The following is a 16,061-nucleotide window of genomic DNA, read 5'->3' as shown; positions in this document are numbered from 1 at the left end:
AGTAGACAGAGACAGAGGAGTAGAAAGAGACAGAGGAGTAGACAGAGACAGAGTAGAAAGAGACAGAGGAGTAGAAAGAGACAGAGGAGTAGACAGAGACAGAGGAGTAGAAAGAGACAGAGGAGTAGAAAGAGACAGAGGAGGAGAAAGAAACAGAGGAGTAGAAATAGACAGAGGAGTAGAAAGAGACAGAGGAGGAGAAAGAAACAGAGGAGTAGAAATAGACAGAGGAGTAGAAAGAGACAGAGCAGGAACCATAGATGTCTGTGACAGAGCGAGCAGGATCACCATGCACTGAGGGGGACGACTTTAATCAAACCACCTGAATACTGGAATGACTGAAAGAACACAACACTCCTACAACTGAGAATACTACAGTTTACTTGGTGAGTGTAACCAGAGCTAACTCACCATCAGTAGCTACAGGTACAGAGAGATAGTCTTAGTATCAACAGTAGTTAGTATGACTACACTAGTTATTATTCCAGGTCTCAGTATCAACAGTAGTTAGTTGCCAGAGAGCAGTGTTATGGCTAGCAGTGTTAAGGTGTTGTTAATAAGCAACTTTTAATCTGAATTGTACCACTTCCATTCTACCTATTTAGAACAACATATAAACAATCTGTAGATATTGAAAACACAAAGATGTAATATCAATCTGGTAGCATTTCCACCCTGGTCCGTTAGACATCCGGCTGCTCTTCTATAAACTGGTTGATAAACGACTGATGACGGAATGTAACTCCATTGTAATGAGAACCATGATGTTATGTAATAACTGTTACATGATGCAATAATATCTGCCACTCAGCAGACGCTTTTATCCAAGGCGTACGTGTGGGTGGCCGTGGGAATCAATCTCACAATCCTGCCACTGTAAACTCACTACACCATGTGCAGTGCTGCATTCCGTCATCTGAACTTCATTGCCAGGCAGTGTACATTTTGCAGTAGCTTGGTGGTAGTTAAAATAGTAAATTAAAATCTAGTTAGTGTTTTCAGTAGTTAATTGCTTTATGGGTGAAGTAGGCAAGAATTTATTTTCAGACCTGGAAAATTCTCACTCGAATCATAGTTTTTTTTTTGTTAAATAGGCTAAATTACACGTTCTGTTAACAGAGGACCTCAAAGGGTTCTGTTCTTGCAGTTTGTATAGTATGACATTTCAGATTTACATATGATAATCTTTCACTGAGTATTTAGGATGTAGTTAACTACTTTTTCAGTGTAACTTTAGTTAAGGAAACTATACTGAACAAAAATATAAACGCAACATGTAAACTGTTGGTCTCATGTTTCATGAGCTGAAATAAAAGATACAAGAATTGTTCCAAACAAACAAAAAAACTTACGTCCCTGTTTAGTGAGCATATCTCCTTTATCAAGATCATCCATCCACCTGACAGGTGTGGCATATCAAGAAGCTGATTCAACAGCATGAGCATTACACCGGTGCAACTTGGGTGCATTGGTAGACAGCAGCATACCACCCTGCATCCCACTGTTAGCTTTCCTCTGAAGCTAAGCAGGGTTGGTCCTGGTCAGTCCCTGGATGGGAGACCAGATGCTGCTGGAAGTGGTGTTGGGGGTTCCTGGTAGGAGCCACCCTTTCCCCTGTTCTAAAATTAACATTCCAATGCCCCGGGACATTGCAGGGTGCGGTCTTTTGAATGGGACTTTAAACAGGTGTCATGACTCTCTGTGGTCACTAAAGATCCCATGGCACTTATTGTAAGAGTGTTAACCCTGGTGTCCTGGCTAAATTCCCAATGTGGCCCTCATGCTGTCACCTTATCACACCCAGCTTATGACTGGCTCATTCATCCCTCTCCCCTGTAACTATTCCCCAGGTTGTTGCTGTAAATGAGAATGTGTTCTCAGTCAACTTACCTGGTAAAAAGTGGCTTATGGTAGATAAATGAACATTCAAATCCCTGGCAACAATGTTGTTTTAGAGAATTTGTCAGTACGTCCAACCAACCTCACAACCGCAGACCACGTGTAACCACGCCAGCCCAGGACCTCCACATCTGGCTTCGTCACCTGCTGGATTGTCTGAGACCAGCTACCCGGACAGCTGATGAAACTGAGAAATATTTCTGTCTTTTATAAAGCCCTTTTGTGGGGAGAAACTCATTCTGGTTGGCTGGGTCTGGCTCCCCTGCCCAGTCATGAAATCTATAGATTAGGGCTTATGAATTTATTTCAATTGGCAGATTTCCTTATATGAACTGCAACTCATTAAAATTGTTATAATTGTTTCATGTTGCATTTATATTTTTGTTCAGTATACATTTTTCTTAAGGGTAGCTTTAGTGTAGCTTAACCTCTTCCAGTGTGAATAAATTGGTAGCTTGGTAAAACTATACTTTCAGAGTAGCTTCTCCAACACTGCTGCCAGGTTAGGAGAAGTGTGGATGATGGGATGTTACTCCCGAGTGGTGATGTCATGTTGTTGCCGAGTGGTGATGTCATGTTATTCCAGAGTGGTGATGTGATTTTGTTCCAGAGTGTGATGTCATGTTGTTCCAGAGTGGTGATGTCATGTTGTTCCAGAGTGGTGATGTCATGTTGTTCCAGAGTGGTGATGTGATGTTGTTCCAGAGTGTGATGTCATGTTGTTCCAGAGTGGTGATGTGATGTTGTTCCAGAGTGGTGATGTCATGTTGTTCCAGAGTGGTGATGTCATGTTGTTCCAGAGTGGTGATGTCATGTTGTTCCAGAGTGGTGATGTCATGTTGTTCCAGAGTGGGGATGTCATATTGTTCCAGAGTGGTGATGGGTAGTTGTTCCAGAGTGGTGATGTTGTTCCAGAGTGGTGATGTCATGTTGTTCCATAGTGGTGATGTCATGTTGTTCCAGAGTGGTGATGTCATGTTGTTCCATAGTAGTGATGTCATGTTGTTCCAGAGTGGTGATGTCATGTTGTTGTTGTTCCATAGTGGTGATGTCATATTGTTCCAGAGTGGGGATGTGATGTTGTTCCAGAGTGGTGATGTCATGTTGTTCCAGAGTGGGGAAGTGATGCTGTTCCAGAGTGGTGATGTCATGTTGTTCCAGAGTGGTGATGTAATGTTGTTCCAGAGTGGTGATGTCATGTTGTTCCAGAGTGGTGATGTCATGTTGTTCCAGAGTGGTGATGTCATGTTGTTCCAGAGTGGTGATGGGATGTTGTTCCAGAGTGGTGATGTCATGTTATTCCAGAGTGGTGATGTGATGTTGTTCCAGAGTGGTGATGTCATGTTGTTCCAGAGTGGTGATGTCATGTTGTTGTTGTTCCAGAGTGGTGATGTCATGTTGTTCCAGAGTGGTGATGTCATGCTGCTGCAGAGTGGGTGGATTTATTTAAGTCAACTAACCAGGATGTCTAGCTGTTCATGTACAGGCATGGCATACTAACATGTATTTAGTCTGGGTTCTTTATACCGCAATTTGACAGGAGTGTGTGTGTGTGTACACTGCCTTCAATGCTGATATGCTGACATCTAACCTCTAACCGCATGCGCACCCCCCCATTCCATCCCCACCTCACCCCAAATGAACGTGCCATGACACAGGTCTACTGTTGTTATGTTGATTTCATAGTCTGATTAAAACATTAAATGGCCTCTTTAAACCACTGGCTTTCACCCCCTGACTCTGTCTTTGGCATGCCTGAGTGTTTAGAACACCCCCCTGACTCTGTCTTTGGCATGCCTGAGTGTTTTGAACACACCCTGTCTGTCAGAATTGCACAAGTGCTCAGTCATACCAAGACCTGGTCTGGTGTGCAGCTAGGAGATATACTACAGCAACAAGATCTGACATGTTGCTGCCACAGGAGGGAAAACCAAATGTTTTGACAGAGATCAGATCATCCACTGATATTCTACTCCTAATGAAGTGCTAGAGAAAACATGAGGAGGATATAGAGACAGGAAGTGGCGCTTCAACAGTAGTAGGAGGCTATATATAGTAGAGGGGTGGGATTCATATTCACACACTCATGTTTTCTCTACTTCCTCATCATCAGAGTTAACAGAGACCTAACAGCTGGGGGAAGTTAACAGCACATGTTTAATTTGCAGTGGGCATTACTGTCAGTCCTCAAAGATGAAATGACTTTACCGTTTGAGATTGGTTGACATTTTCATCACTTTTTCTCATCGAATGAGATACAAAACACCCACAGTCAGTGGATGATCTGATCTCTGTCAAAACAGACCTTTTTAAAAACATTTGGTTTTCCCCACTGTGACAACATGTCAAAACATGTCACGCACTCCTTCCCTGCTTCCTCGGTAGCCAACAGTCAGAAGTCACGTCATAGAGAGAGATACAGAGTAAGAAAAAGACTCACCTTTTACTGTCAAACTGCATTTCATTTCTTTGTCTGAGTAGATCTTTTTCCAGTTTGCATATTTCATGTTTCAGGTTATTATATGATTTACATATTCAGGTTACTTGGTACAGTTGCAGACAGTTAGATGGGTCATGATTTACATATTCAGGTTACCTGGTACAGTTGCAGACAGTTAGATGGGTCATGGATACTCAAGGTCATGGACATTTTTACATTGTACAAAGGCAGTGTTTCTCAATCCTGGTCCCGGGGACCAAAAGGGGGGCGCACCTCTGCCTCCGTCCCACCACACACCCAACCTCAATGAAAGGCTTTATGATTAGTAGAATAGAGAGTGTGAGATGTGTAAATATAATCAATTTGTCTCAAAGTTTATGAGACAAAATCAAATGTTTTCAAAGACAGAATAAAGCAAATGTTTTGACAGAGATCAGAGATCAGAGATCAGAGATCAGAGATCAGAGATCAGAGATCACTGACTGACTGTGGGTGTTTTGTTTTTACTTTGATGAGAAAACATGATGAAAATTTCAACCAATCTCAAGCAGTAGAGTAATTTCATCTTTGAGGACTGACAGTAATGCTCACTGCAAATGAAACATGTGCTGTTAACTCTCCCCAGCTGTTAGGTCTCTGTTAACTCTCCCCAGCTGTTAGGTCTCTGTTAACTCTCCCCAGCTGTTAGGTCTCTGTTAACTCTCCCCAGCTGTTAGGTCTCTGTTAACTCTCCCCAGCTGTTAGGCCACTAAAATTCTAAACTCCGGAGCATAAAAAAAACATCTGTCCAAAAGAATTGTGAGATCATTGATCTTGTGGATTTCTCCTTGGAAATTCAATTGTGTCATAGTGTAGGACAACTCCAATCACCACCACCATCTACTGTATCTATCATAGTGTAGGACCACTCCAACCACCACCACCACCACCATCTTATCTATCATAGTGTAGGACCACTCCAATCACCACCATCTATCTAGCATAGTGTAGGACCACTCCAATCACCACCACCATCTATCTATCATAGTGTAAGACAACTCCAACCACCACCACCACCACCATCTTATCTGTCATAGTGTAGGACCACTCCAACCACCACCACCATCTACTGTATCTATCATAGTGTAGAACCACTCCAATCACCACCACCATCTACTGTATCTATCATAGTGTAGGACCACTCCAATCACCACCACCATCTACTGTATCTATCATAGTGTAGGACCACTCCAATCACCACCACCACCACCACCATCTATCATAGTGTAGGACCACTCCATCCACCATCTATCTATCATAGTGTAGGACCACTCCAACCACCACCACCACCACCATATGTCTATCCATCACTGTCATTCATAGACACAAGTTTATCTACCTTTAGCGTCTATTCAAGAAGGTATCTTCTGTCCGGGGGAGTTTTGTTAATGAAGAGCCCTGATGCTCGTTCTGAACATTAAAACGCATAGCTTGCGGTATGGTTTTGGAAACATAAGGAACGTACAATATATTTCATATCAGGGGGAGAAGAAAAGGAAAAAAAACTTCACAGGGTTACGGTTAGTGTTCCCACACGGCCTGTGTGCTAACCTGCTATCTGTGCAAACCTGCTATCTGTGCAAACCTGCTATCTGTGCTAACCTGCTATCTGTGCTAACCTGCTATCTGTGCTAACCTGCTATCTGTGCTAACCTGCTATCTGTGCTAACCTGCTATCTGTGCTAACCTGCTATCTGTGCTAACCTGCTATCTGTGCTAACCTGCTATCTGTGCTAACCTGCTACAGTGCCTTGCGAAAGTATTCGGCCCCCTTGAACTTTGCGACCTTTTGCCACATTTCAGGCTTCAAACATAAAGATATAAAACTGTATTTTTTTGTGAAGAATCAACAACAAGTGGGACACAATCATGAAGTGGAACGACATTTATTGGATATTTCAAACTTTTTTAACAAATCAAAAACTGAACAATTGAGCGTGCAAAATTATTCAGCCCCCTTAAGTTAATACTTTGTAGCGCCACCTTTTGCTGCGATTACAGCTGTAAGTCGCTTGGGGTATGTCTCTATCAGTTTTGCACATCGAGAGACTGACATTTTTTCCCATTCCTCCTTGCAAAACAGCTCGAGCTCAGTGAGGTTGGATGGAGAGCATTTGTGAACAGCAGTTTCCAGTTCTTTCCACAGATTCTCGATTGGATTCAGGTCTGGACTTTGACTTGGCCATTCTAACACCTGGGTATGTTTATTTTTGAACCATTCCATTGTAGATTTTGCTTTATGTTTTGGATCATTGTCTTGTTGGAAGACAAATCTCCGTCCCAGTCTCAGGTCTTTTGCAGACTCCATCAGGTTTTCTTCCAGAATGGTCCTGTATTTGGCTCCATCCATCTTCCCATCAATTTTAACCATCTTCCCTGTCCCTGCTGAAGAAAAGCAGGCCCAAACCATGATGCTGCCACCACCATGTTTGACAGTGGGGATGGTGTGTTCAGCTGTGTTGCTTTTACGCCAAACATAACGTTTTGCATTGTTGCCAAAAAGTTCAATTTTGGTTTCATCTGACCAGAGCACCTTCTTCCACATGTTTGGTGTGTCTCCCAGGTGGCTTGTGGCAAACTTTAAACAACACTTTTTATGGATATCTTTAAGAAATGGCTTTCTTCTAGCCACTCTTCCATAAAGGCCAGATTTGTGCAATATACGACTGATTGTTGTCCTATGGACAGAGTCTCCCACCTCAGCTGTAGATCTCTGCAGTTCATCCAGAGTGATCATGGGCCTCTTGGCTGCATCTCTGATCAGTCTTCTCCTTGTATGAGCTGAAAGTTTAGAGGGACGGCCAGGTCTTGGTAGATTTGCAGTGGTCTGATACTCCTTCCATTTCAATATTATCGCTTGCACAGTGCTCCTTGGGATGTTTAAAGCTTGGGAAATCTTTTTGTATCCAAATCCGGCTTTAAACTTCTTCACAACAGTATCTTGGACCTGCCTGGTGTGTTCCTTGTTCTTCATGATGCTCTCTGCGCTTTTAACGGACCTCTGAGACTATCACAGTGCAGGTGCATTTATACGGAGACTTGATTACACACAGGTGGATTGTATTTATCATCATTAGTCATTTAGGTCAACATTGGATCATTCAGAGATCCTCACTGAACCTCTGGAGAGAGTTTGCTGCACTGAAAGTAAAGGGGCTGAATAATTTTGCACGCCCAATTTTTCAGTTTTTGATTTGATAAAACAGTTTGAAATATCCAATAAATGTCGTTCCACTTCATGATTGTGTCCCACTTGTTGTTGATTCTTCACAAAAAAATACAGTTATATATCTTTATGTTTGAAGCCTGAAATGTGGCAAAAGGTCGAAAAGTTCAAGGGGGCCGAATACTTTCGCAAGGCACTGTATCTGTGCTAACTTGCTATCTGTGCTAACCTGCTATCTGTGCTAACCTGCTATCTGTGCTAACCTGCTATCTGTGCTAACCTGCTATGTTAAGTGTCTCTTCCTTAATTGAAGGATTATTTATTGCTGATATGGAACATGAGTTTCATATGTTTCGAAAACCGTATTGCAACCAATGATTATGGACGTTTCTATAGTTCAAACCGTATCACAACCAATGATTATGGACGTTTCTATAGTTCAAACCGTATCACAACCAATGATTATGGACGTGTCTATAGTTAAAACCGTATCACAACCAATGATTATGGACGTTTCTATAGTTCAAACCGTATCACAACCAATGATTATGGACGTTTCTATAGTTCAAACCGTATCACAACCAATGATTATGGACGTTTCTATAGTTCACACCGTATCACAACCAATGATTATGGACGTTTCTATAGTTAAAACCGTATCACAGCCAATGATTATGGACGTTTCTATAGTTCAAACCGTATCACAACCAATGATTATGGACGTTTCTATAGTTCAAACCGTATCACAACCAATGATTATGGACGTGTCTATAGTTCAAACCTTATCACAACCAATGATTATGGACGTTTCTATAGTTCAAACCGTATCACAACCAATGATTATGGACGTGTCTATAGTTAAAACCGTATCACAACCAATGATTATGGACGTTTCTATAGTTCAAACCGTATCACAACCAATGATTATGGACGTTTCTATAGTTCAAACCGTATCACAGCCAATGATTATGGACGTTTCTATAGTTCAAACCGTATCACAGCCAATGATTATGGACGTTTCTATAGTTAAAACCGTATCACAGCCAATGATTATGGACGTTTCTATAGTTAAAACCGTATCACAGCCAATGATTATGGACGTTTCTATAGTTAAAACCGTATCACAGCCAATGATTATGGACGTTTCTATAGTTAAAACCGTATCACAGCCAATGATTATGGACGTTTCTATAGTTAAAACCGTATCACAACCAATGATTATGGACGTTTCTATAGTTCAAACCGTATCACAACCAATGATTATGGACGTTTCTATAGTTCAAACAGTATCACAACCAATGATTATGGACGTTTCTATAGTTCAAACCGTATCACAGCCAATGATTATAGACGTTTCTATAGTTCAAACCGTATCACAACCAATGATTATGGACGTTTCTATAGTTCAAACAGTATCACAACCAATGATTATGGACGTTTCTATAGTTCAAACCGTATCACAACCAATGATTATAGACGTTTCTATAGTTCAAACCGATAAGCAGAGCTCACAGCTGACAACCCTTGGGATAAAGCAGAATGCCTCGTTAGTGCCATAGGTTCTCGAGAGCAAAGTGTGATCATGCTCCTCTCTGTCTTCTTCTCTGACTATCGGTCTGTCTCTGAGCGTGCGGACGTGCAGATGTGCATGACTGTGTCTGTCTCACTGACTCACTAAATTAAATCAACTCACTGGTGCAATTACGCCACAATCTCTATCTTCCAATGAATTCAAACGTTACATTCAATTCTGTTCAAAATCCGTCAAGACAGAAATTCCAATGATTCCAGCAGCAAATCATTTGTAAAAGTTTGGATGTCACCAGTTCTGGTCAGTCAGTATACAGTTGTCCAAAATAAATAATCCCCATGATAAAACCACAAATATATTCCAGTAGGTCTAAATGTGTCCACATACATATGTACTGTTTGCTCCTAGCAGAACTTGGCTAGGAGAAGAGACTGTCTCATACTCCCTAAAGACCTTCGCATGTCAAATTTTAAAAAAGCAGCAATATTACTGTTGTTTGTCCCTCTTGAGCCACCATAGCAACAGCATAGCCAGAAATAGCCGGAAACAGCATGGCCAGAAACACTTCCTCAAAATTAATCTAAGCTAAATCAAGAAATCTGTCATTCATTTCGACTTTTTTACTGAAAAGGTCTTAGTTGCGCAATTTTACATTTAGGTAACACTTCATGTTCCCCCACTCCTACTAGGAGTAGTACTGCTGACCAATCACCAAGACTTCAGTTACCTAACCCTAATCCTAACCCTAATCCTAACCCTAACCCTAACCCTAACCCTAATCCTAACAAAAACGTCACAAAATGTTATCCTAATACATGCCCAAACTGTTTCAAATGTAAAGCATACGGTAAGCTTAAGAAACAGCCATCTAAACTTGCAGTAACAGGTGTGAGCAATCAGTTGGCACAGTCATTTCGGTGTTTTTCCCAGTAAGGTTTTGCAAGCAGGATAATGAGGCTTCCAAGGTTTCCAAAACACATGAACAGGAAAAGACACCCCATCATCAGTGATGAGGATCTTAAAGGTGTTAATACTGTAGATGAATGTAATCACAGTTAATGTCATGAGTCAAGAGTACCCTATTTACAGGCCATAAGTGGATTATTTCATGTAATGGAAAATAATATAGGCCCAGTAGTGGATTTCTGCCCACTACAGTAATGTATGGTACCTGTCTGTCTGCCTGTACATGGAAAAGACTCATGGTTAATGTCAACAGATGTCATAATGACATTACATGTCACTCATTTCCCCCTCCCACCTCTCTCTCTCTCTCTCTCTCTCTCTCGCTCTCTCTCTCTCTCTCCAGAGCCATAATGTCTAACTCCTCCTCCTCTGTGGTCTGCCCTTTCTACAACAGCATATATACCACCCATTCATCCCTCTCTTTCCCTCCAGAGCCAAGACCTCCAACTGTCCTCCACTTCCTCATCACTCTCATCCAGGATGTTCAACTCCTCCTCCTCTGCGTTCTGTCCTCTCCTCCAGACCATGCTGGACCACTCTCTAAACAACAACACAGGGGTCAACCTGGTGGTGGTGTGGGTCCACGGCCTGGTCTCCTGTCTGGGTATCCTGGAGAATGCTCTGGTCCTCTGGGTGGTCGGCTTCCGCCTGCGCCGCCGGTAGGTTGGCTGGTGGTGTGTGGTTGCTGTGTGTGTGTGGTGGGGGGTTTCTTTGTGTGTGTGGTGGGTGTGGGGGGGTTGCTGTGTGTGTGTGGTGGGGGGGTTTCTTTGTGTGTGTGGTGGGTGTGGGGGGGTTGCTGTGTGTGTGTGGTGGGGGGGGGTTCTTTGTGTGTGTGGTGGGTGTGGGGGGGTTGCTGTGTGTGTGTGGTGGGTGTGGGGGGGTTGCTGTGTGTGTGTGTGCTCACAGCAGGGTTTGGCTCATATCTAAATGAAGGCAGTCAGTTCAGGAAGCGATTTGAATAAACAATGCAGACATGTAAAAACGTTTGAAAGAAAATAACTTCTCCTTTTCACTTTATTGAGGAGTTACTGAAAATAAATGTCATTATTTTATACTATTGAATTGTAATATGAGTTTATTTCCTGAATTTGCTGCTTTTAATTCTACCCTGGTTCACAGGTTGTGTCAGTGTAGTGTTTTCTGCTTAGACAGTGTGTGTGGCGTCCGGAGGGACCAGAATAAGTTGGGAATAACGTGAATTCCCTTCTTTTTTCTTCACAGGACCGTGGCCTCTGTCTGGGTTCTCAACCTGGCCCTGTCAGACTTCCTGGCTACGCTGACCCTCCCTCTCTTTACACACTACCTGCACTCCTCACACAGCTGGGAGCTGGGAGGTACGCCCATAGACCATATATCAGTCACCGTTAGCGGAGTTGCCAACAACCAGATGCATCCGATTTTCCGGGATATAGCTAACTCAACCTAACTTCCTTTCCTGCTCAACTCCAGAGGTGGGAACTCCGCTCAGGCATTTTCTTTTATAACCTCTATAACCTTTATAACCTTTATAACCTCTATAACCTTTATAACCTTTATAACCTCTATAACCTTTATAACCTTTATAACCTCTATAACCTTTATAACCTTTATAACCTCTATAACCTTTATAACCTCTATAACCTTTATAGCCTCTATAACCTTTATAACCTCTATAACCTTCATAACCTTTATAACCTCTATAACCTTTATAACCTTTGTAACCTTTATAACCTCTATAACCTTTATAACCTCTATAACCTTTATAACCTTTATAACCTCTATAACCTTTATAACCTCTATAACCTTTATAACCTTTATAATCTCTATAACCTTTATAACCTTTATAACCTTTATAACCTCTATAACCTTTATAACCTCTGCGCTGGGTAGATGTGAACTACTTCCATGTGACGTCCAAACAATAGAGGGTCCCAGATAAAATGGCTGACAAATTCTGCCATTCTGATGACTAGGGGCTTTATGACAACAGCCTCTCCATTGTCGTGTCTATAGGTACGCCTACATTGAAATACATTAACAGCAATACGTAGGAGTTAAACTAGTAAGCCACTGACAGTGTGCATTAAATGTATATGTATACTGTATGTACAAGATATGTATGACATGGGTATTGGTAATCTACACTACATACACAAAAGTATGTGGACACCCTTTCAAATGAGTGGATTTGGCTATTTCAGCCACACCCGTTGGAGACAGGTGTATAAATTCAAGCACACAGCCATGCAGTCTCCATAGACATTTGCAGTAGAAAGTCCTTACTGAAGAGCTCAACGTGGCAACGTCATAGGATGCCACCGTTCCAACAAGTCAGTGTCAAATTTCTGCCCTGCTAGAGCTGCCCCGGTCCACTGCAAGTGCTGTTATTGTGAAGTGGAAACGTCTTGGAGCAACAACGGCTCAGCCACAAAGTGGTAGGCCACACAAACTCACGGAACGGGACCGCTGAAGTGTGTAGCGCATAAAAATCGCCTCTGGAAGCCACTTCAGCACAAGAACAGTTCATCAGGAGCTTCATGAAATGCGTTTCCATGGCAGAGCAGCCGCACACGAGCCTAAGATCACCATGCGCAATGCCAAGCATCGGTTGGAGTGGAGTAACGCTCGCCGCCATTGGACTCTGAAGCAGTGGAAATGCTTTCTCTAGCCTGATGAATCGTGATTCAACATCTGGCAGTCTGACGGGTGAATCTGGGTTTGGCAGATGCAAGGAGAACACTACCTTCCCCAATGCCTAGTGCAATCTTTAAAGTTGTTGGTGGATGAGGAATAACGGTCTGAAGCTGTTTTTCATGGTTCTGGCTAGGCCCCTTAGTTCCAGTGAAGGGAAATCTTAACGCTACAGCATAAAATTACATTCTAGACAATTCTGTGCTTCCGACTTTGTGGCAAAAGTTTGGGGAAGGCCCTTGCCTGTATCAGCATGACAATGCCGCCATGAGAGAGGAGGATGTTATAGCAGCAAATTGGGAACCAACTCCATATTGATGCCCATGATTTTGGAATGAGATGTTTGATGAGCAGGTGTCCACATACTGTTGGTCATGTAGTGTATAGAGTTATGTTAGATTAATAGTGTATGTGTCACATTTTTCATTGAACCTTTATTTAACTAGGCAAGTCAGTTAACAACAAATCTTATTTACAATGACGGCCTACACCAGCCAAACCCTCCCTTAACCCGGACAACACAGGGCCAATTGTATGGAGCCCGATGGGACTCCTGATCACGGCTGGTTGTGATACAGCCCGCAATCGAACCCAGGTCTTTAGTGACGCCTCTAGCACTGCGATGCAGTGCCTTAGACCGCTGCGCCACTCAGCCCCACATGAGTTACACCATTGATGTTTACAATACAGCAGCACTGTTTTCCCTTCGGGAACAATAAAGTTGATCCTATCCTCTAGGTCTGCTGTGTACGGCCCAGTCCTCAGTCTTCTTCCTCAACATGTTTGTGTCAGCCTTCCTCCTGGCGGCCATTTCTCTGGACCGCTGTCTCCTGGTGGCGCGGCCCGTCTGGAGCCAGAACCACCGCTCCATCAGCGCCGCCTGGAAGGTTTTACTTTCTGTTTTGTTACATCATTAGTTCTGTTACATCATTAGTTCTGTTACATCATTAGTTCTGTTACGTCATTAGTTCTGTTACGTCATTAGTTCTGTTACGTCATTAGTTCTGTTACGTCATTAGTTCTGTTACATCATTAGTTCTGTTACATCATTAGTTCTGTTACGTCATTAGTTCTGTTACATCATTAGTTCTGTTACGTCATTAGTTCTGTTACGTCATTAGTTCTGTTTTCGTACGTTGATGATGTGATTATATAATGTATTATGATGACCTGTGAGTGTTTCCAGTGTCTCTGTGTTTAATCATCAATAGGGTGTTGCCCGTTGTTGTAATATTGTAGACACTTTAATAATAACTATGTCTAAAGTGCATAAGGCAGAAGACACGTTTCTGTTAGACATCCATGCACTGGACAATGAAGTCATTTTCTAATCTCCTTTCTCTTCTTCCAAGGTGTGTGCTTTGGGCTGGTTGTGGGCGGCGGCCAACTCCTTCCCTTACGTCCTGTTCCGGGCGGTGACGGAGAAGACGGACGGAAGGAAGCTCTGCTACCACAATTTTGGATTGTACTCGTCGCCAGGGATGCTGGAGAGGGACTGTAGGGTACGGCAGGCGGCGACCGCCGTGTCCAAGACGCTCCTGGCGTTCCTACTCCCCCTAGTGGTGATTGCAGGGAGCTACGCCCTCTTTGGGATCAGTCTGAGCCAGAGGAGGAAGAGGAGGAGGAATAACAGCAGTAGTAGACTCACTGGGGCTTTGATTGTTACCAACGTGGAACGTAGAGAGTCAAAACCCAACACAAACACCAAAAGCTTCACCCCCAACCCAAAAGGCTCCACCCCTACCTCCACCTCCGTCAAATTGTCTACTAGACGGACCGAGCCCGGCCTATCCCGTGGCTTCACCAAAATGGTGACATCAGTCATCGCGACGTTTGCCCTCTGCTGGGCGCCTTATCACGTGTTCTGCCTCATTGAGGTTGCCGCCCAGTACCGGCCGACCAAGGTCGTGTTGGTGGAGGTGGGGTTGCCAATAGCGACGACCTTTGCCTTCCTGAACCCGGTGTTAAACCCGGTGCTGTACGCGTTCAGCTGTCCCAACTTCTGCGTCCGGATCAGACAGAGTCTGGGGGCACTGATGGAGGGACTGGTGGAGGAGGGAGGGATGGGTGGAGTAGGAGAGGGGGGGCTGGGGTTGAGTATCAGGAAGGGGTGGAGGAAGGGAAGGGGGAGCCTGGGAGGGAACTCATTATCGTCACCAAACTGTCTGGGAACTCCAGGGTCTCCGCATCTCCAGGAAGACCATCTGCCCTCCTCTGCCTCCATCAACCACAACGTCAAAGCCAGTTGTGGAGACCTGGAGCAAGGAGAGGACCCTCTGAACTGACTATATACTGAGAATGAGAAAATGTTGTTGATATCAACTGAGACAATAAGAATCACCTCTGTTGTTCTGCTGGCCTCCAGGAGTCCTTCCTGTGCTGTATATTACTACATCCTGTCCTATTGTTTAACTGTTCCTCAATAACTGTCCATGTTTAACTAGTTGTTTCTCTTTTACTTGAATTCCATTTTTTTTGTAACCGTTTGTAGAATATTAATATGATAACAAAATGATCTGGCACTTCACAAAGAGTTTTGGTGGAAATTGTGTGTGTGTGTGTTCTTGAAAGCAGTTGTCTATCAATAAAGAAATCAATCAAAATGTGATTATAAATCCCTATTTACATCAGCAGTTTCACTCTCCAGAGTTGTCTGATTTCTGTATTTATACTGTGTATGACGCTGTTGACTGTGTTGACTGTGTGTCTGTATTCTCTCTGTGCATTGTCTGTTGTCTGTATTTATACTGTGTATGACGCTGTTGACTGTGTTGACTGTGTGTCTGTATTCTGTCTGTGCATTGTCTGTTGCTGGCAGCACCTGGCCACTAAGTCACATTCTGGGTTTGTGTTAATGCTCTTGGCAAATAAAGTGATTGTATCACATCCAGAGAGCAGTAGATACATAAAAGTAGGACCTGTCACATCCCACACCTCTACTTTCAGTTCAAACAGCTGACCCTTTCATCACATTTCAGCACCATTGGTTTTGATGCATTAAATGTGTGATCCTCTTTAGCTTTCTGCTTAACCTCTAGGTAATGTAAAATAATGTAAAAACCTGTTTTGATAAGGTATTGAATTGGGCCTTTACTACTAAAGCCCATGGAAACACATTGAATAATACATTCATTGTGTCAAAACAGAAGGTTTTAATGTGTCTGTCCGATATCTAGGAGATATAAGAACGCTCAGGAAATACAGGACCAGCCACATGTTTGGACACACCTACTCATTCCAGGGTTTTTATTTATTTAGACTATTTTCTACATTGTAGAATAATAGTGAAGACATGAAAACTATGAAATAACACATATGGAATCATGTAGTAACCAAAAAAGTGTTAAACA

General features: G+C 42.9%; 1 protein-coding gene across 2 annotated transcripts; it reads left to right on the top strand.

Moving 5' to 3' along the window:
• Positions 1-152: 152 nt before the first annotated feature.
• Positions 153-15,604, top strand: LOC118936782 (prostaglandin D2 receptor 2-like). Of its 2 annotated transcripts, none has more exons than XM_036934066.1 (5): positions 153-386; positions 10,564-10,700; positions 11,263-11,375; positions 13,450-13,598; positions 14,064-15,604. In XM_036934066.1, the coding sequence occupies exons 2-5, from the start codon at positions 10,567-10,569 to the stop codon at positions 14,994-14,996; spliced, it is 1,329 nt and encodes a 442-aa protein (XP_036789961.1). In that variant the 5' UTR covers positions 153-386; positions 10,564-10,566; the 3' UTR covers positions 14,997-15,604. The 2 variants fall into 2 exon arrangements, with proteins under 2 accessions (XP_036789961.1, XP_036789960.1); XM_036934065.1 differs by having other exon boundaries at positions 10,474-10,700.
• The last annotated feature ends 457 nt before the right edge of the window (positions 15,605-16,061 follow it).

The sequence above is a fragment of the Oncorhynchus mykiss genome, chromosome 10, assembly GCF_013265735.2.
Source record: "Oncorhynchus mykiss isolate Arlee chromosome 10, USDA_OmykA_1.1, whole genome shotgun sequence".
NCBI classification, from domain to species: domain Eukaryota; kingdom Metazoa; phylum Chordata; class Actinopteri; order Salmoniformes; family Salmonidae; genus Oncorhynchus; species Oncorhynchus mykiss.
The sequence above is the reverse complement of the archived record's forward strand: the minus strand, read 5'-3'. Positions and strand labels throughout refer to the sequence as shown.